This window comes from Styela clava, chromosome 4, assembly GCF_964204865.1.
Source record: "Styela clava chromosome 4, kaStyClav1.hap1.2, whole genome shotgun sequence".
Lineage (NCBI taxonomy): Eukaryota > Metazoa > Chordata > Ascidiacea > Stolidobranchia > Styelidae > Styela > Styela clava.
Genome location: NC_135253.1, coordinates 24514190 through 24536592, shown reverse-complemented (window position 1 = coordinate 24536592; position 22403 = coordinate 24514190). Strand labels below are relative to the sequence as shown.

The following is a 22403-nucleotide window of genomic DNA, read 5'->3' as shown; positions in this document are numbered from 1 at the left end:
TTCCTCGAAACACTGCTGTTCCGCTAATTTCTTTGTGGTGTTCGAGGGATCGAAATTACGACTAAATTGGTCGCCATGGCGATCTCGATCGTACTTCGGCGGCTCTGGGTCGTAATTTTGTCTCTCAACTGGCGACAAACAAGCGAACAGGACTTGCGATCTAAACAGGCGGATGTCCTCGTGCCAGTTTGGCAAGCATGGAGTTTTCGTTAACTGTCCGTCTAATTTTTTGATTCTCAAATTCACAGCAAACTTGTTAATTTTACCGTAGGGCGTAGGCTAAATTTTTTCAAAACCACCCAATGATTTTACCTTCTAATTTCGTGCTGTTCTACGAGGCGAGATAAAAAGCGTAGATGTTCTGGGGCTAAAAAAATTTGAGATACGCTGACGTAAACTAATCATAGATCATGATGTTTTTTTTAAGTTTGAGATCTACCGCAAGTGTTTTTTAGCATCCGGAGACATATTAGCCATGCACAATCTTAAATCATTTCGTTACTTTTTTGATTTGATAGTAATGGCGTCACGAGCCCGGCGAAAAATACAAATACTATGTTGGAATGAAATAATCGATGATTTTTCTTTGAGTGGGTATTTGCCAGATGACTTGCATTATAAATATATCATATCCATGTTTTGTAAAATTAATTTCGGTTTCGCGTATTTTGCCTATTTTAAAAATCTCCGGCTTATGCCAGACTAAAACTTGGTTCCCATTCGGCGTCCGAACTGCAAGCTTTTACATCGAAATAATATTGCGTGCTCGTTGTCGTGCGGGTTTCGAAGTTATTATAATTGACTGTGTCCAGTTTCATTTTCGGAAATTGTTCCTCAAAAAAGTTTTTCGGACTCGCGACCATGCTTTGAGCAAATTTTCTCACAATATAAGATATTATTTTTGTTTATTTTTATATTCTTTTTAAAAAAATTACCCGAAACGCTAAAATTCCGCGTACCTAAAAGGCTTTTTCTGTTTTTAAAGCTTGGCCTAAGCTTGTAATTGTAGAAAACGATTTACTCGAAATTTGAGTTAAGTTTACTATCTTGACTTAATAGTGCGACCTAAATTATAACCCAGAACTGTATGATTAAGCCGTTTTTCTAATAATAGAAAAATAAGACCACGCGGAATTTCTCTTGTTTCGACTATTCTTCGATACATAAAACGCGATACAACACTTTCTAACGATTTAGATGTAAAGTAGTGCTTTGAGGAAGTTATGTCTCAAATAGGAGTGAAAACGTAGGTTTACCGATCTTGCGAAGCGTTGATTCAGGTCGCTGACAGGGCGATAAAACATAAAGGATGTTCAGTCTCTTTAAAATTTTACTTTTGTTAGGAAGTCAGTTCTCAATATATCCTAACCAGGTTTGTTGTTTTTCAATCAATATTTGTTTTGTAATCGATAAGTTCCTTTTGCAATTTTGAAAAATTTTAAGACTTCATGAACACTCTTGCATTCAACTTTTATCAATTTTCTTTGATTCCGTTTCGCCTGAATAACGTATGACAAACCAGACAACTCAATATAGCGGTTTAGATACAAGACATAGTATTGTTGCAGACACCTACACAAAGGCAATGAAAGAAGCATTAGTTCTGCAAGCGGTTTTTAACCTTTGCAAACGTGTGAGACCCCCACGTTATTCTGCAAGTTTCCGTCGAAACCCGAAGTTTTGAACATTTAAAACATGGGCGGAACCAATACTTTATAAGGGAAATCATTAATTGCATTACGACACCCGACTGAGTGCCTATTTTGGATAATATACAACACAATATAGACGTTTAGATTCATAAAATTAGCTAAAAAAAATTAAATAACTAATAAAAGAATGTTTTTAAGCATAAATATGGAGAAATAACAAGTTCTCTCATAGGCAAAGGGATAAATTTGATATAAAAAAGCTCTGATCTTTTGTACAAAGCCCTTGCCAAAATAGACCCTGCCAACGGTCGAAATAGGAAAATCAGTAATTATCCAGTTTGGGTTAGGAATGAAGATTGCACTGGAAATTCAAATCATTCCAAACTCGACCCTTGACCCTAATTGGATAATCGCTAATTTTTTATGTTCAAACGTGGCGGTGTGATTTTCTCGAATCTCACATTTTTGCATTAGTGCGGGGACTTTGCACAAAAGATGCGATAATTCTAGTACTGTAACACATATTCATTCAAACATTAAAATATTTAAACGGTCATAATTGGGAGTGCGACCTGCGCATAACACTAGCATGGTTATAGACTATCTGTTATAGATTGAACAAATAAAGTAGTTTTGTGCATGGGAAAAAGAGAAATTTATTGAAAAAGGTTTGGAAACATTATAATGCAAGGGTATCATCTGCTATCAGCAGACATTATTAGATTGTACTCGCATAGACATGCTAAAATCTCGTGCGCGGACGCGAGCGAACAACTATCATTCCTACGAGTCTCGCGGGTCAGTGCCACAGTATCAAAAATCAGTTGATAAACTGTGATTTCTAGATAAATCGCAGATTTAGTTTTGTTTATAGCCTGATTGAGGAAAAAGTGTTTAGAAATTTCTGTGAATGACCTTTGAACCCGATTAGCGGAAGTTAGAAGGGTATTCTGGGACGAAAGTTCCTTTCGGTAAGGTAAAACATGCACGGCTAGTAATGAGTACACAAAATAGTTTGAACAGCGTTTTGAAGGTCTATACAGGGGTGTAGCTAGTAACTTTTAGAGGGGGGGGGGGTACTAATTTGCAAGTTAGGCCGTCATAGCTAGCGCGCCCGGAAGCATGTGGGTGTTTTCAATAGTGTTGGGTCTAAAAATCGTTCAAGTTACGAAAAATGGATGTGTGATTCCTAGATAATTACTACTTTTTTTTTCGAGCGGTGACGAGTATGTTTTTTTGACGGGGGTTTCGTGAAAAAAGATCCGAATGAAGTTTCTATATATAGGCGCACTTCGTAGACATTGATAACGTTGGTTAAAGTTAAACTATATAATTTGCTGTTTTTCATGTTCTGCGTTGATAAGCCCGGTAGAAACCACTCCCTGTTTGTTTCGGTATGTCGATTTTTTTCGCCGTTTCTATAAAATATTAGACTAGACCGCATTTTACAGAGCAGCCAGTTCGGGCAACGCATGACCTTAGAGTCGGAATGAAATTTCGACATAAACTTAGAAAAAACTTAGAATTCGGAAAATCGAAGAGAGTTTGTTGTCTTGTGCATAAGAAGTTATTCTGAGATAAATGTTTGGGAAATAGCTACTCCCGAAGTGTGTGAACCAACATGGCGGACACCGGAATGTAGTATGTGTAGCAGGTTAGGTTTAGGCCACAATTTTATTCCAATTATTCTTATTTCAGTTCTATTACGAGTTCGGGGACTAGCTAAGTGACTACCGTAGTATTTTTACCTGAAATTATGGTCTAACCCTATTCTGGTACACATACTACTTTCAGGTGTCCGCCATCTTGGTTCATATAATTCGGGAGTACCGTGAAATACTTTCCTGCCTTTTCCTACAACACTTAACGAAATAGCGTAAACTTGTGATCGGTCGAGTGTAGTTTGATAATTGCCGTTGAAGTAGTTATGGATATCGTCGCAATGGAGGGCCTTCGTGAGATGTTGATTGTGGCGGGATATGGGGCTAGTTTTTCGGTACTTCCATAGTATATGTACAAGGTGAGGGTATAATTTTATTCCGGTTTTCTTTATTTTAGTTCTATTACGAGTTCGGGGTCTGTGTTAGCCGAGTGAATATACCCCCTGCCCATAGGTTTCAGTCTCTTTACACAACTTGATGTAAAGTAGGCGAACGAAATTAGTTACCTCCATATTGGTACACATACTTCTGGAGGTAGGTTTTCTTACAAGGAGTCACATACAGTATAGAGCAGTTATCGGCAACCTTTTTTTAGGTGACGGACCGGTAAAGCCTGACCAAAATCTTGGCGGACCACCTTTATACAAACGAACTAATCTAATGTAATAAATTATACGCGTTGGAAAATTTATGTTGATAATACATTCAAAAACAAAGGTGATACTATTCACGTAACGTATTTCTTACGTTTGGTCTACTTCGATCTTTCGTTTTTGTAGTTGCCATGAAAACCCAACCTCACATTAAGATAACAATGGCTTTGTACGTTTTTGCGTCACCTTTCTGCGGACCGGTAGTGACTTTTCACGTTGCCGACCACTGGTATAGAGAACGTAATAGTGTCGCTTGAGAGATATTATCAAAACTTGACGCTGTAGAGCAGTGGTTCCCAATGTTGATTGACTGGGGGGATTAGAGCGGAACGATATTCGCGGACCAGGGGAGGGGAGCGCCCACAAGAGGCTGATACCGGTACCGGTACGTATAATTAAGATACCAATAAAATTAAATTGTTACGAATATACACGTGTTTAAACTGTGGTAATGACGTAACAATCGTCGGTATCTAGACCGCAAAAGAGAAGAAACATAAGAAAATTTCGCTCAAGTTCATATCAGCGCGGGACATATTGAATCGTTACGCGGGCCGTTATTGGAAACCACTGCGGTAGAGGAATAGATCTTTAATCTGGGACACTTACATAATTAGGTCAAACGCTTTACAGCTTTTACAACTAACTCAATATTGTATCAAATTTCCTACGCTTAGATAGCTTGTGTTGATTTTCTACATTTTACATAAAGAGCCACTTAAGATTGTTTGCCGACAATATCATTTATTATATTATGACAAGAAAAATATTTGTCAATTAGTAAATGATTTACTTCTTAAGCTATTGTTGTGCTTACAATCATCCTAGATCATGCAAGGGCCAGTTGTAAAACACGCATTCAATCCACGGCCCTAAATTGAAACACAGATGCCAGATTTTGATAAATACTACGAGTAATACTTTAAATATCACTTATTGATTGCATTGTAGCGTCTTTGAGTCTGTCCGCACAATTGAAGATAAAAACACACGCGGAAGTTTTTTTAGAAAGGTTAAACTGGAGGTTAAGGCTGTGCTTTTTAAAGCGACCCTCAGCCGCTTCATTGGGCACGAGAAAATTGTTTCATTCTTTAATTAATTTATTAAGTATGGCGCATAACATACTAATGGAAATCCGATAAAAAAAATTAGATTTATTCATTTAAGAACATCGGCAAAAAGTGTTGATAGTCTTTAATAGTAGATGACGATCATGAAAGTTTTAGAACCAGGTTAGGGCGAAGGTTCGCAGACTAAATATCTCAGGTATACGCCTTATCAATTGAAGTTATGTTCATGAGTAGTGACAGTTTTTCTGATGAGGCTTTTTCTGATATGTAAGATGCTACTGTTTTTTCATGACATTGCCTAACTAATTTATTACTTTCTTGTTGTGGTGGCGAGTACATGTTTTGACCTGGGATATGTAATCTGCCAAGCTGAAACAGTTATATCTAATACTCAAACCATCAAGCCACGGCGCCCATGATGTTTTTCATAGTTTATGCAAGTTGGTCTGATTAGCGTAACTGCCTTGTCAGTGTGGTTTTAAATTGATATAAATCGGGGGGAACGGTTTAATGGATTTAGGTTCAGGAATGCACGGAGTTTTTAGTCTGACATTGGCAAACAAACACTTACGTAAGGATGATACTTTATAGTTAACGGCGTATCTTTCAGTTAACTCAGTAGTGTGAATACTATTATTATTTTGGCGCTCCAGAAGTATTTGTACCAATATGGAAGTAACTAATTTCTTTCGCCTATTTTACATCAAGTTGTTTAAAGGGACGGAAACCTATGGGCAGGGGGTATATTCACTTGGCTAACACAGACAGTACTCGAACTCGTAATAGAACTAAATAAGGAGAATAGAAATAAAATTATGGCCTAACATGGTACACATACTACTGGAGTATCGGATATTTGGTGCATAGGCGATTATTTTTACAATCGCAGACAAATACGAGTGTGAGGTTAGCGGCACAATTTCCAGTTTAAACCAGCGTTGCCAACCTCGGACAAGTTTTAGCCATATTTGTGAGAAATTGCGAGGATAGTAATTAGTATTTGGAGTAGTTTCAAAAATATTGCTTACTTATTTGGTATTACTGTAATACATATTAATGCTCACATTATAAACTACTTAAACTGTATGAAATCGATCTAAGTCATACTGTCTGTAGCTTACAGAAGAGTCTGAGTGAATTGATCTAGATAACACGAGTCTCTTCTAGTGATGAGCATGGAGTTTGAATCTAAGATTCTCAACCAATGTATCCAGCATTTTGCTGTACCCGGATGCGTATTTACATGCTGAAACGAATTAATTCTGAACCGTGAATTTGTGCGCGTGGAACCGATATTGTCTTTAGTAAACGTGATTCTGATTATAGAAATCAATAGTATTAAGAGGAAGAGGTAATTCAAATGCTGATTGGAATCATATATTCATCCTATTCCTAACCGAAACGAGTAAATTTCACGGCGAAATTTGTGCGCGTGGAACCGATATTATCTTCAGTAAACGTAATATCGCTCATAAAGGCAGGTGTTAATAATTAGACACGGTTAAATAACTCCTATTTTTAGAATGCATTCTTGATTTTCTCAATAATTAACTAGAGATATTTTTAATAGGATATTTTCAAAGTTTTGCTCCTTGATTCTCAGGATAAGACTCAGGAGTTCCCAAACTTTATTGGCCGCGGGCCAAAATTAGAATCGGAAGGATGTTCGCGGGCCGGAAGGAACATGTTTCTTTGACTCATAATGGCGCTTTATGTCGTATTGCCACAGAACTGGAAAAGTTCGTTGGCAAAGTGGACAAATCGCTGAAGTTTGATTCCCTATAATACAGAAATACGAGTCTTCGAACCTTTCTTACATGACTGAAAACCAAATTACTGCCTATGTAATCCTAACACCGGTACGCATAATTGATATACTTATATAATCGAAATGCTATGATAAACACGAGCTTAAACTGTGATAATGACATAACAATTGGAGGTTTCTAGACTGCAAAAAGGTAGAAACAAAATCTGTTTCACAATTCCACTTAAGCTCGGTGGGCCATTTTAAATCGTTATGCGGGCCGGATTTGGCCCGCGGGCTGCGGTTTGGGAACCCAGGCCAGGGTTCTAAAATTTCGAATTGCCAAGTTAGACCGTAACTGATAGCGTGTCGGCGTCGTCGGAAAACGTGAGTCTTGAGGGAGAATTCCGAGATACGACAAATTTCTATGTATGATACATAAATATGCTCTTTTTACATTCCAAAAAGGGGGGAGGAGTGTCCAACCCTCAGCTACGCCCCCACCCTCCTGGCTACGTCACTGAAAATAATATATAATCCTGACGTATTATTGGCGGCTTGTACAGAACCTTCTTCAAATTGAAGGCGTCAAACGCCCTATAAGAATAAGGTATTTTTAATTGAGATTCCCGGATCTGTCTTCGATCAAACAAAGCATCCCAGTAGGTAATTCGATTTGTTACGGCGATGTAAAGTTTGTTTCGGGGCATGCAAAGGTAGATTCTCCTTCCGCGGCGACCTTTAAATACTAATAAGGTTTAAAAATAGATGCAAAAGTATTCGATAGTTATACTTAAAAGTGTTTTGAAACACTCGCACTTCTCATAGAAAATAAAGACTCATTTCTGAGCAAAGTTAGGCGCATTCACTCAGAAGTAAAAAAACGCTCACCTCTGTGCAAAGTTACGGGCACCCATGCAGAAGTAAAGGAGACTCATCTCTGAGCAACGTTACGGGCACTCACTCAGAAGTAAAGGAGACTCATCTCTGAGCAAAGTTATGGGCACTCACTCAGAGGTAAAGGAGACTCATATCTGAGCAAAGTTAAGCACACTCACTCAGAAGTAAAGGAGACTCACTTCTAAGAAAAGTGACAAGAGCCACTGAGACTATGAATGTAGTGTACAACTGCGCGTCAGTAAACACTCATTGACGTAAACAGATTTGAAGGTTTGTGGCGAAATATCTAGTTCCGAACGAATCATCGGGAATTTTTAAATAAACAATTGATTTTATGATATTTAACGATGTGTTTTGTTGGCGGTAGCTCTTTGTTTTCACAATGTATTTTTCGAACCCCTGCAATGTTTTGTTTGTGAACCCAACATATGGGTTTATTCACCCACGGCATATGCTCAGGTCACATTTTATCGCATTCTTGGGAGCTTATAAAAAGAATAGGTAAAATTAACTTGGAATTCTCTATCTTTCGAGTAATGTTAAAAATAATATGTAATTTTTTTTAAAATACAAAGTTAATGGTTATATTTGAGCTTCATTTGAGTGTTTATTATTTCTTGTGCAAGTTTGCTCAGAGTAAGGCCCTGAGCGTGGAAAGAGCAATATTAAAAAAGTTGCAAGTTTGCTCAAAGCAAGGTACCGAGTACTCACGAAAAAGTTTGCTTAAGCGAGGCCCTTCGCCTATGAGAGTACTGATAAAAGAGTTGCATGTTTGCTCAAAGCAAGATACCGAGCCCTCAACTAAAATTAAAAAGAGTACTGAATTTCTGGTAGCTTATTTTGCAGAATTTTCAGCAGTGTGTGTTAGTCATGATTAAACAGAAGTAAAAATAGATTTTATTGTTTTGTCACAAAAATATTGTTTTGTCATAGTTAATAAGTAACCTAATTATTTAATTATTGTTGTAAACACAAACTAAATCGCAAAATAACATGCCATGCGTAAATATTTAATGTTCCCTTTTTAACTTTTAAATACTTAAACGCTCAATCACCATTGCAAAAATTCCATTGAGCAAATATTTATAAAAATAACACAATATAATATGTGAACATTGAATATTCCCGCGTGTATTCTTTCATGATTACAATCAGCATTTATTTATCCTTAGACGATGGGTATAAGACATTATGTCTCCGACCTGGGCGCGGTACAGGAAACGCTATTCTGTAACGGTCGTAAATTCTTGTCAAAGGTTTTACTAATTTTTAGGTTTTTGTTGGTAATTCACTTTAAATACCAGCGACTTGGATTAGTGATGTCAAATTCGCAGACTTTCGGCATCTTTTCGCATGTTGGGAATTGTGCCCGTAGTGTTGCGTGCAATTTTAGATATATTTTTTAAATTACACTTTTTGTGGGTGTGGACACTCAAGTGCCTGTGCTCCAGAAGTATGTTTACCAATATGGAGGTAACTAATTTTGTTCGCCTACTTTACATCAAGTTGTGAAAAGAGACTGAAACCTATGGGCAAGACAATGTTTACTTGGCTAACACAGACAGTCCACGAACTTGTAATAGAACTAAAATAGAGAAAATCGGGGGCTCCCGAAGTATGCGAACCAAGATGGCGGACATCGGAATGTAATATGTGTACTAGGTTAGGGTTAGGCCATAATTTTAGGCATAAATACTACGGGAGGCTCTTGGCTAGTCTTCGAACTGATAATACGACTAAAATAAGGAAAATTGGAAAAAAATTATCGCCTAACCCTAACCTGTTACCCATGTTACGTTCCGATGTCCGCCATCTTGGTTCGCATACTTCGGGAGCCCCGAAAATCGGAATAAACTTTTGACCTAATCCTAACCAGGTACACATACTACCGGAGTTTGCGAGTTTGAAATCACTGACTTGGGTAACTATATAGAAAGTGCCACGATAGCCCTTGTGGAGTCCTCGGGAATTTTCATTAATTGTTACAAGTTTCTGGTTTTTAGTCAGTGTTGTGATTTTAACATTTATCTAAATTCGTAAAAACTTAGATAGTTATAGAGCAGACATAGGGAAAGTACGGCCCGTGGGCCAAATCCAGTACGTTGGGTAATTCAATCTGGCCCGCCTGATGCTACCACAACCAAACTGAAATCAAATTTTGATGTTTTAGCTAAAAATGGCTCAAGAAATTTGTTGAGATTGCGGTTAAATTTAGTTTTGGCACGAGGCATATTGTTTTCCACTTTTGTAACACTGTAAATATTGTTCATAAAATGTAACTTTTTACTTCACACTTACATGGCCCGCCAGTGTAGATGGGTAAATTTTTTTGCTCCTGGTTTGAAAACCTTGCGTACCCCTGTTATAAAGTATAAACCACTATCGCGTGGTTATATGCGACACAAAATGCGAGAAGCTCAAGTCTGGATAATAAACGTAATTGGAGCCTTTTATTAACTATAGGCACAAAAACTGAGTTAAGAGCAAAAATTATATATTTTATAGGAGCGCCACAGGTGCTGAGTGTCTTTGAAATGGGGCCATGAACCATAAATTTTTTAGAACTCCTGGGGGTAGATAATAGTTCCTTTCATCTATCTAACTAGACTGGGATTCGAACCCAGAATCTTACAATTCTCAATCTAAAATCTATTTCAACTATCAGGTTATTTAATTTACTCTAAAATAAAAATGGTTGGAAAAATAGAATCTGAAGATAAAGCGAACAACAACGCTAACAAAAGGGATTTATCACGTCATAATTCGCAATGTGATGAAATAATACAAACCGACGATACGACTAAATCCTCCAATACAGACGATTTTCACAAAATTCTGGCAGCTCGAGGGAATTCGGTCGAATCCGAAAAGTTTTTGATTCGAGAGAATTCGGACGATTCGATCCCGAAACGAGAAACATGGACTCGAAAATTCGATTTTCTTCTGGCGACAATCGGGTTTGCAGTCGATCTCGGGAACGTCTGGAGGTTTCCCTACATTTGTTACAAGAACGGGGGAGGTATGAGAGCAGTTCCCAACATCTGAATGAAATTAACCAATACAAATCAAAGTGTGTTCTTGCCTATGCTGTACTCGAGACGATGTGATAAAAACTCATCCAATTTAGTTTAGTTCAGGGTATTGTTTATCCGACCAATGCGGGGAGTCTGGGATTTCTAATTGCCAAGTCAGACCGTAACAGCCAGCGGGTCCAGATGCCGGAAAACGTGTTTTTCAAGAGTCTTGAGGACAGTGGCGTAGCGAGACTCTCGTGGGCCCCCCTGAAAAAAAATTTCGTGGAAATGACCCTAAATAAGCTAAAACAACTCTTTTTTATTTCGTCAAAAAGCATAACATGTCGCTATTAAAAGGCAATGGTAACCTAAAATTTGCCGTTTATCTTGGTTACTCTAATTTTTTTCATACGTGCTTCCTCTTCTGCCCTTTTTCTGCGTTTCTGTGCGCCCCTGAGAGGTTTTGCTTTCGACATCATTCTTGACAGCCTTCGTAATTTTGCCGGTGCGATCAGACCACAAGACGCCGAAAATCGACGACTCCTTGGCATCGTTACGTAACAAAACGATTTGAGCAGAACTAACATCAACGTTACAAGAAGTGCATTATTAGTTTTGCAATGCAGCTTTTGGTTTTTCGGCTTAAATTTCTGAATTATAACCGTTTGCGCCCCTTTGCGCTGTGGGCCCGCCCGCGACCGCGGGGGTTGCGGGGGTGGATGCTACGCGACTGCTTGAGGGTCTAAAAGTGTTTAGAGCCACGAATTTTTTTTTACATTTTAAAAGAGGTCCCGACCTTCACAACCCCTCTCTTGTTTACGCCCCTGCCCTAAACCCCCGGTCGCGAGTCGTCCGAGACTCGATTTGATTACTGAATTGACTCTCGGTGGCTTTGATAAATTATGACTCGGGTCGGATTTAGTAGAGTCAAATAAATTAACACTAAGTTAACAACACCCTTTTGTAGGGGCTCGCACCGAGTCGATGATTCGATCCTCTTAATTACCACTAAATTAATTGCAACATCTCTTATTTGTAGGGGCGTTCCTGATCCCTTATCTACTGATGATCATGTTAGGCGGTGTTCCTCTCTTCTATCTGGAATTAGCTCTCGGTCAATATCATAGAAATGGATGCATCTCGATATGGAGGAGAATTTGCCCGATATTGAAAGGTATGGATTTTTATTCGTTGTTTTTATATGGTCGCTCTGAACAATACGCTGGACAAGCAGTCACTAAATTTGAACGAATGCAGAAACACGGCCCCCTTAATAATGAAAAAAGGCGTATGAAATTAGGCATTTTTTCCGGATCATTCTATTTGAACTTTTTTCTACATTGCAATCGTCAAAAATTTGGTAGACTGGAAAAATGTAAATATTGAAGGAAAACCCGTCATTTTGATCGTTCGGATTAGCAAAAAAACTTTCCAATAAATGAGATCAATTTGAATTTTGTTCAAGTGAATTGTTTAGACTTTTCCTTTCTTATCGAAAAAGGAAAGACATAGATTAAATTCCGGTCGGTTAGTTTGTTAGAAATAGCGTTCCTCAAACCGCGTACAGGGCATATTCATTGTTCATAGAAAACAGAAAAACGTTATTTTTGAACATTTATATTCTCTTGAAAATGAAATATAATCTTCAATATTTTTAATTCCATTAGCGCTGATTTCTCATAGCCATTATCTATCCATTTTGATCATTCATTTGATAAACATTAATATAGTGGAAATCTTTACAGAATTTCTGTAACTTAGATTATCAAACTCTCAGAAAAATCATCTTTATATCTAGTTATTACAGTAATTTGAATTTCATTATTTTCAGAAAAAAGAAATTAAAAAATAATTTTTGATCAATTTTATAAATCACCAATTTTTTGGAATATTTGGAAACTCTATCTGTTACCGAAACCACATCGCAATATGTTCCTACCCGGATAAAATTTAAAAAGTGACTCAAAACCCAACACTCTTGATTCGGCGTTTGATTACAAAGCACTCGTGCCATCAGAGTAAACAATACATAAAAGCGTCGCAAATGAAACAAATTTACGTTAGGTATTTCCCAAGTTTGGCCGTGGATATTTGCTATTTTTCATTGTATATTATCTATTCGCCATACATGGTAATTTAATATTCAAATTCCAAATCGCTCGCGTGCGAAATGTCGTTTCGTTCGCGACCAAGATATTCGATTTCAGACCTACGCGAAATTATCCGTTTCTGTGGTCGTTTCGGTCACGTAAGTTTTCCCTTTCATGCAAAGTTCACATTCCTTTATACTGTCATAGTAGTATGATCTGTGAACAATTGGGGTCACTTTGTTTCGACACAATAAAATTTTCGAAAGTCGTTACGCATGATTTGACTAGGTAAATGTCAAGTTTCGAAGTCAATTTCTGGCAACTGGTAATCGGAAATGAGACGCGAAACCTCACATTTATATATTAGCCGTACTAGGTATTACATAGAGCACGAATCACGCCCCAAAAAAAACAGACCGTTGATTTAAGGTCTCATGTTTGATTATAGTAATTCAAAATAAAATATACATTGAAGTTAAATTTCTTTTTTATTCCGATCGACGGTTATTCACGTCTTATGGTCCAAGCAAGGCCCTACGCTGCAAGGATCCACCGCGATTTTGGATAAATTCGAGTATTTCTCGCTCGGCATTGCATTGCATTTACACCCTGGGTGAGGTGGTGGGTATAGGCTTTTTCCGAAATGTATAATTTACGATGCCAACATAAAATTAAATAACACTAAAGATAGTTTGAAAAAGAAAAATTTTACATAAAAAAAACTGAAGGAAATTTTGTCGCGTGGAAGAGTAATATGAACCTAATTTAAAATTGGTGAACAAGGATTTTTCCTTACGATTTCCACTCAATCACTTTTTACAATGTAAGCGTTGCATAAAATTAAATGATTTTAAATTGTGTTGCAAAAAATGTTTGAAGTTTTTTTTAGATTATGCTTAAAATTGTCAGAGATATCCGCAAGTGCCAATGAATCATTGTTGGGGTATTGGTTGATTGAATCGTAATGATATTTATCTTGGCGGCACCTTCAACAAGCAATATTACGTGACAATGAACAAAGGCATTATGATATCATAATCAAGAACAATTGCCTTGTAAATATTCAAACTAAGATTGATTGTTCAATCATAAAGTACTTCAAACATTCGTTTTTCGATTATTCATGAGAAATGACATAACCATAAACCAGCGGTTTTAGAATATATGTATTCAGCTTGAATACTCAGACGTATTAAGTGTACCTAGGAGCGGATGGGGGGGCGGGCGGATTATGCGGGTCGGATCCTCCCCATCCGCTTTAACATGTAAAACAAGCGTTTTTCTGTATCATATTTAGCAATACATGGCAACCGGGCTCGCTAGCTGTTACGGTCTAACTTAGAAATCCCCCTCATTTCACGCCACGTCCATGGACTTTTTTTACGCTTAGAGCTTTGAACAGTACATGCGTACACCACTAGGTAAGAAGTTACTTTAGTTTGGAAACACTGGAATCATTCCAGTTTGGGATTTTCTTCTCAATTTATTACGCCCTGGTGAGATGGAGGCTCAATGCACTCTTTAAACATATTCGCTCTTAACTAGGCTTTAGAACAGCCAAGCAGTTACTGCGGCGCTCTAGAAGTATGTGTACCAATATAAAGGTAACTAATTTTGTTCGGCTACTTTACATCAAGTTGTGTAAAGGGACTGAAACCTATGGGCAGGGTGGTACATTCACTTGGCTAACACAGACAGGCCCGAACTCGTGATAGAACTAAAATGAGAAAAATCGGAGTGAAATTATAGCCTAACATACGGGAGTATCGTTACTGCACTGTACAAGCAGTGGTGATAATGGAATAATGGAATCATTAGACATAATAAAAGTCATAAATTGTTTCTTCAGGTCTAGGATATGCGATTTGTTTGATGGCTTTGTACGTCTCAAGTTACTACAACACCGTCATAGCGTGGGCGGTGTTCTACTTGTATAGGTAAGTTTACTTTAGTCAATTATTACTAATCAATTACTAATCAAGTTTTTCTTGTTCTCCCCGACTGATATGCTAATTTCTACTCGATTATTCATCAACACTTATATTTACTTGCAGTTCGTTTACGTCTGAGCTTCCATGGAGCCATTGTGGCCATGAATGGAACGATAATACCACTTGTGTGGACAAAATAGACGCCGCAGCACACAACCAATCATGGAGCAACACGTCACAATCACCGTCACAACAATTTTTCGAGTACGTATACGACGTTTTACATTCCTAAGACTAGAAGGTTTGAAAATAGGATCCTACACGAGTAACAGAATTTTTTTCAGATGTTTGACTTTGAGTCCCTTCTTGGTGTTACGGAGCCCGAGAAAGGGGTTGGCTATTATTTACAGAGCCAACAATAAAATTATAAATAAAAAAAAAAAAGATTTATTCGGTATTCTAAGTAAAGTAAACGAATAGCGCTTGGAGCCCGTATGTTTCTCTCAGCCGATGCCTAGGTCTTCGTATGAAGCACTTTGAGAACATATGTTTTAAGTAATTTATCAGTACACTTACGGTTTCTTTTTCAATAGGAATAACCCTTCAACTTTTCCTGTTTTATAATAAATTTGACTCTTACCTGCGATTTAAAGTAATTTTGAAGATAACAGAGAGTGTCAAGCTCGGACTCATTAACCTTTGTTTAGGATTTCTAACTTTCTTTTACGTTTCCTACGCCAATAGTAAAAAAACTCTGACCCTATTAGTTGTTTTCTTAAGAATTCCGATTCTGGTTCCGGTTTGATGATTTTTTTAAATACACTTCCGGCTCTTTCTCCAATCACGAGAGATAACGTAGAATTTGACCCACAACCTGTTTTCCTCTTTACAGGCGTCACGTCCTCGAGCTTCACAAATCCACCGGCCTTGACGATCTGGGGGCGCCCAAGATGGAGATTGTGTTTTGTCTTCTAATTGTTTACGTCATAGTCTATTTCAGCTTGTGGAAAGGAGTAAAATCTTCGGGAAAGGTTAGAATCATTAGGCCATTGATTTATATGAAGTAGGTAAACTGGGGAAAAGTCCCCTCCCTCATCTCGGTCTGTCATCCTTCAATTTCAAAATGGGCCGAAACAAATGACTTCCTTTTACTAAAGATTTTGGTGAACATGTTTCTTAGAAAAATTTTGGATTCGCCGATGAAAATCATGACCTTACGTGGAGAACCACGAAAATGCAATTTTTTTTTACAACAAAAACCCCAACGATATCAGTAACGACACATTTGTAAAATCTAACTCAACGCTCTGGACGATTTGGGTATTTTTTTTCTATATTTATCTCGGAGCAGAGGATTTCAGATAAGACAGATTAACTACCGATGTGATTTATAGTCTAGTACGCCTTGTTCCCGTAAAAGACGGCAACATGAAAATGACAATTGGAACATTATCAGTTTATTTGTTGTTTCTCAGGTCGTCTGGTTCACGGCAACCTTCCCATATGTAGTGTTGCTAATCCTACTTGTACGAGGCGCAACCCTACCAGGGGCGAGCAAGGGAATCGAGTTTTATCTGAAACCAAACTGGGAGACACTGGCTGATCCTGTAGTTTGGTTGCAAGCTGCAACTCAAGTAAGAAATTTCTTCCATTTTCTATGGCCTGTCATGTAACTGCTTATATCTAACTTTGTAACAATTCATAGGTTAGTCCATATGGCTGTGACTTCCATTACTTATATTCATTCCTAGAATGTCCGCTTTTGCGAACTAACTTTTTATTTTGGAACAAATATTGCATTTCAGTGACTTCCGCACCGAACCTATATATTATTTTATTCACAAATGAGATGAAAAATATATCTTAATATTCATTAATATATAAATATATAACTTCCACAGTTTTGCTCATCTAACTAACATCTCGTCATCCTTTTCGTCCAGGTCTTCTTCTCACTCGGGCCAGGATTCGGAACCCTGCTAGCTTTATCGAGCTACAACGACTTCCACAACAATTGTTACCGTGACGCTCTCATTACAAGCACAATTAACTGTCTTACAAGTTTCCTGGCTGGCTTCGTCGTTTTCTCCGTCCTTGGCTACATGGCTCACTTGCTCAATAAAGAGGACATAAGTGACGTAACAACTCCAGGTAACTAACTAATTATTGTGTAAGAAAGAGGTGTGGCAGGGGCGGGGCCTCGTGTCGATTGGCGTAAAAAGGAATAAACAAAGTTCCTCTGGGTGTTTGTAATAAAGTGAATGTGTAATATTCGTGAATAAAGTTCTTCTATTTTATGGTACTTTATACTTTTGAGATGGGAACGAAAGTTTATTACACTACGCTATAAATTGAACACGCACGAAATTTATACTGTAACCACCACAAACGTGAGCATACTTTAATTTATGGGTTATATATTGCGTCTGTATTATCTAACCCGACGTACTGCCTTCGGGTGTACATATGAAAAAATTGGAACGATACAGAGAAGATTAGCATGGCCCCTGCGCAAGGATGACACGCACAATCGTGAAGCGTTCCTCTATTTCGATTTTTTTTTTCATATTTTTGAGTTGATTTTGTTACGGTTAAAGAGTTAAAGTTGAGTTGATCAAGTTCATTTATTTCTCACACTCTGCTATAATCGGAACACACACAAAGTATATTCACGAAAGTTACCAAAACTTGAATTTAGTTCTAAATATGCAACATACTTACATGAAAGTAATACCCTCTATTTATAAAAAAAAAAAAACATATAAAAACACTACAACACTAATAATAACAGATATGCAAGAAAGCAAAAAAAGACGAAAACCCGAGTTTAGGTCCCGTGCCTTTGTTGCCTTATAAAATGTCCACCCACCTAGATTGAAAATATGAAAATTTAAAATTTATTGTCATTTATTGTTTTGTTTACCACTAGGTGTCGGGCTACTATTTGTTGTCTACTCCCAAGCTCTCACCCAATTCAGTGGATCCGTTTTCTTCTCAATCATGTTCTTTCTGATGATCATAACTCTGGGGCTAGACAGCACGGTGAGTTGTTTTAAAGCAGTGGTTCCCAACCTCTTATGTCTCGTGGCCCCCTTTCCGGGTAATTTTGGGCTCTTATGGCCCCCTGTTTATCATTTCAGTGATATTCATAGCGCTATTTTAAATATCCTTTTGTTCAAACAATTCCTGCTCAACAAAGTGAAAACTTTGTGTGAAATAACTTTTTTTTTTTTTTTTTTTTATTCAAAAAGTGAAATAAAAAGCACTTCGCAAAATAGCATTTCGTGCTGAACAATGGAAAATCTGTCACTAAAATGTTGTGAAAAAAAAAAAAAACACTTCACACTATTCAATGAATATATATATATATTTTTATCAAGCAATTATACTGAGAAATCGGAGAGTTTTCTTTAGAGGAGAAAAGTAAAATTACTTTTGCGCCCAGCATTGTGCCCACCACCAGGTGCTATGTGGTCTTTTCGGTGCGCTCTCGGTTGGGTACCGCTCTTGTGAAGTGTTTAATTTTGGGTAAATCAATTACCTAATATCAACAACAACGAAAACAGACGTGCTGAACACAAAAACGCAACCCGACTCTACTCCGATCCAAGGCAAAACTGCCACAAGTGCTAACCAAAACAGCAAATAATTGAAAAACAATTGGTGAGAAAACTTACGGGAAATTTGTAAATTGCCTTGCTGGTGCTAAACGTATAAAAACGGTGCAGCTTCTTACATCAGGTACTAGACAGGAATTTTCAAAGGGGGATTTCTAAAATATGTAATTGCCCAGTTGGGCCCGGAAAACGCTAGTTTTCAACAGTATTGACTATTGAGGGTTTAAAATGCATTTCAAGCTGCTAAAAATTGTTATGTATAATACGGATTTTTTACATTATAAAAATGGGGTTCCGATCCTTAACCCACTTCTTCTGACTACGTCCTTGCTTTTCATATCAGTACCTTTTGTGCATAGACTTGTTGAGAGGAAAACGCTTCATAAAAAATGAAAAATTAATTTTTCAGTTTGGCGGACTGGAAGCTGTCATTACTGGGTTCTCTGACGAATTCCCAAAGACAATCGGGAAACATCGAGAGCTGTTCGTCCTCGGCTTGTTAGTTGCGAGTTTCACTCTCTCGCTGTCTACAACGACATACGTGAGTAATAAAATAAGATGACATATTTTATACAAAGCCCGCGCAAGAAAAAACACCCACCACCGCTCAAAATAGGAAAATTAGTAATTATCCGGTTAGGTTTAGAAATACAATTCGAATTTTCAAATCATTTCTAACTAGGGTCAGTGCTCTCACGCGGCATTGTGTGTTTGATATATTTTCTTTCAATTCTATACTCAGGGTGGAATATACATGGTCACATTGATGGAGACTTATGCTACCGGGACTGCCATTATGATTGTTGTGTTATTGGAAGCGATTGCTGTCAGCTGGTTCTATGGTAAGTAATGGTCGTGCGACATTTTTGTCGACGGGCCATATAACCAACTTCAGACATCCAGCTGGGCCGCAAAAAAAAGTTCCATTTACACAACTAATTGAAGACTCTCACAATGCAACATTTTATTTATTTAACATATTAGTGGGACACTTGGAATTTCGAGTTTTTCGAGTTAAAATTTTAGTTACTTACACTTTCTGGGATAGGCAGTATATATAACTGAGGCAGCAAATTTACCTTTTGAAATTTGGCAATGAGTAGCGATAAAATAAAGGTCAAGAACCTCGCATTCAAACGAATAACAAAAATTAAGCAATTTTTTAGCGAGTTATATTATATTTGTTCACGTTGAACTATTTTCCAGGCATCGACAGGGTCAGCCATGACATACGAGCTATGATTGGTTCTCCACCCGGAATGTATTGGAAAATATGCTGGAAATATGTTAGCCCTGTGTTTCTATCGGTAAGTACGGTATTACATTGTTTGGCTACTCCCGTAGTGTATGTGTACCAGGTTAGAGTTAGGCCATCATTTTGTTCCGATTTTCCTTATTTCAGTTCTATTACCAGTTCCGGTACTGTCTCTGTTAGCCAAGTGAATATATACCCTCTGCCCATAGATTTCAGTCACTTCACACAACTTGATGTAAAGTAGGCGAACAAAATTATTTACCTCCATATTGGTACACATACTTCTGGAGCGCCTCATGTTGTACGAAGAACGAAAATCATAATCAGCAATCACAATAATCAGCTAAATTATTGTGGTTGTTGAGAAAATCGCTTTTGTTTGCAAATAAAAAGACCGATTTCAAATTTCCAATGATTGACGATGGTTGAAGCAGCTAGAACGCAATTATTACTTTTATTGGGCACGAAATGAATATATAGGTCGCCTTGATAAGGCCCGTGGGTTCCATAATTTCATCCAAAATATTGCTGTTTTATACGAAATAATGGGAACACTTTTTATTAACGTATAGCGACTCTTTATCGCATCAAAACTCTTGCAGGTGAAAACCTAATGGAGGGAGCCGTAGTCGACCATCGGTCACGTGAACCACCCTACGGCGACGAGGAGTCCAGCAATCCTCTCACACAACTTTTTCGTGCCTTAATTTTTAAATATTTTTTCACAGTTCATGATCATAATGAGTTTCATCTTCATTCCTCCACTGGAGTACGGTTCCTATGAGTTCCCTAATTGGTCGACAGGAGTGGGATGGGCCATCACGGTATCATCGGTTATTTTAGTACCCACGTACGCCATCTACCGGTCAGTAAAAAAGTGTTACACAAAAAGAAGGTTGGTACGTTACAAGTTTATTTTATTGTTAATTCTTTGTTATTGGGAGAAAACTGATCTCAGCTTGATGACGCATTCAGTGACGTAATCATTGCCGTGTTTCCGAATGCCGAAACTCTGATAGAGTGTGCTCTTCGCCAAGATGAGTGGTGTGCGCGTTGGCCTATTGGCTGAAGTTCAAACTATTATGGCGTCACACTTTACACGCCTCGGGGTTGATCATTGGTTCAAGAAACTTTCTCAAATCTCTCAACACTTGTTTTTGCCTTACCGCGTTCCCTTCTTTTATGTAATGGGTATTTCCGTAGTGTGTGTACCAGGTTAGGGTTTGGGCATAATTTTATTTCGATTTTTCTTATTTTAGTCCTATTACGCGTTCGGGGACTGTCTGTGTTAGGGTACACACACTTTTAGAGAGCCACGTTTAATAGTAAAAAATCAAACAAATAAGAACCAAAACATAAAAACATTACAGTAACTTCTTTTTAATTTATGTAGTCATGACAAATAGTACCAAGTAAAACCTTTCGCAAGTTGTCCCCAGAGAACCACTTTACGCCCCATATGGCCGTTCTCTCGCCAGAATAAATGAAAACAAAACAACCCAACTCTTATTTTTGCTTTTCAGGATAAGCCAGAAACAGAAGAACATAGAAGATAAAATATCTCATGAAAGCGATTGTTTGTGAGGTCATCAAAGTATGACGTCATTTTAAGACTTACGTATCATGTCCCCGCCAAAAGCGCCAAGAATGGACGCTAAGGAGTATTTATCAAAGAAAGTTCAATATATTTCCCGACTTTGTTTCACGCCCAGTTTTACATAGCCGCCAGTGGGCGCTAAAGAACTGTGGAGATTTTGGGTTGGGGAATCGGAGAAAATTCACAATTGACTCCTGATTCCGAGTTTGAAAATAGTTCGGCTTCAACTCCGGGTTCAAAAAATTTCGACTCCAACTTTAAAATAATCACATATTGTTAAGGAATACTTTGCGCATGCAAGCCTACTGTAATAATAGATCAGGGTTTGCAAAATTTTCGTCGGTGGGCCATATCAACTTCAGACATTTAGCTGGGCCGCACAAAACGAAGATAATGCGGATGTCGCTTAGCCTCACAGTAATAAAGACATCGTGCAAAACGGCGGAAGATATAACGCAGCGGCAGCAGAAAAAATATTGTATCTTTGCCCATGTGAGCGCTTTTTTATGTTTTTAAAAATTGTTCATATGGGTGAGAATACAGAATGTTTCTTGTTCTTGTCGCTGCGTTTTGCACGGTGCCTTTGTTAATACTAGGCTAAGCAATAGCCGCATACTGTTATCGGCTAAAAATGTCTGAAGTTGGTTATGTGACCCAGCGACAAAAAATGTTGCACACCCTTGGGTTGAAGCATATTTTCAATTTGAATCGAAAAATGGAGCCTTGTATGGAACTTGTATCGGGAATAGGTTCCACGACCGCTTTTTCTCTTACTGCAAAGTTTCAATGTTGTAATTAATTGTGCATAATCATCGTTTTTCTATTATGTTGTCTGAAGCTTGTCAAAATAAATGTAATTTATGTTGACTATCGACTTGTTTTAGGGAATTGGGCCCCCTATCGACTAGAAACGGGTATCATGTAGTGGCTACGTAATGATAAGAGTTTCGATTATTTTATTGAAACATTTTACGATTGAAACTCTTCACCCATATCGCCCCCCAATCCAAACGGCGCCCATGGCTTACGTACCCTAGTTACGTCACTGGTATTATGGCATCAGCTTTGATCCTGAGATATTTGTGTATCTAATGGGGCACTGGGTTACTACCCACATGGGGATTGTGACGTTGCGTTATCTGGTCCCATTTGAAAAAACTTGATCAAAGTAAACCGTCTTATCGGCCTTCCTGTCCCCCTTTTGATTAAAAAACCT

At 37.9% G+C, this 22403-nt stretch overlaps 1 protein-coding gene and 1 non-coding gene across 4 annotated transcripts in view; both read left to right on the top strand.

The window, feature by feature from the left end:
- Positions 1–22054, top strand: part of LOC120326659 (sodium-dependent serotonin transporter-like) — a 33729-nt gene extending 11675 nt beyond the window's left edge. Inside the window, exons 1-13 of one of the 3 annotated variants that reach the window (XM_078112046.1) lie at positions 10338–10702; positions 11737–11871; positions 14637–14724; positions 14842–14982; positions 15611–15749; positions 16194–16352; positions 16662–16869; positions 17648–17760; positions 18745–18876; positions 19078–19177; positions 19542–19642; positions 20319–20485; positions 21114–22054. In XM_078112046.1, the coding sequence (XP_077968172.1) occupies positions 10375–10702; positions 11737–11871; positions 14637–14724; positions 14842–14982; positions 15611–15749; positions 16194–16352; positions 16662–16869; positions 17648–17760; positions 18745–18876; positions 19078–19177; positions 19542–19642; positions 20319–20485; positions 21114–21174 (1872 nt within the window). In that variant the 5' untranslated portion in view covers positions 10338–10374 and the 3' untranslated portion in view covers positions 21175–22054. Of the gene's footprint in view, positions 1–10337; positions 10703–11736; positions 11872–14636; positions 14725–14841; positions 14983–15610; positions 15750–16193; positions 16353–16661; positions 16870–17647; positions 17761–18744; positions 18877–19077; positions 19178–19541; positions 19643–20318; positions 20490–21113 lie in introns of those variants that run through there. The other 2 variants (XM_078112044.1, XM_078112045.1) reach the window with 2 other exon arrangements.
- LOC120327325 (U6 spliceosomal RNA) lies at positions 17164–17270 on the top strand. The gene has a single exon (XR_005567526.1). It is a non-coding gene; the product is annotated as a U6 spliceosomal RNA (small nuclear RNA).
- Positions 22055–22403: the final 349 nt, after the last annotated feature.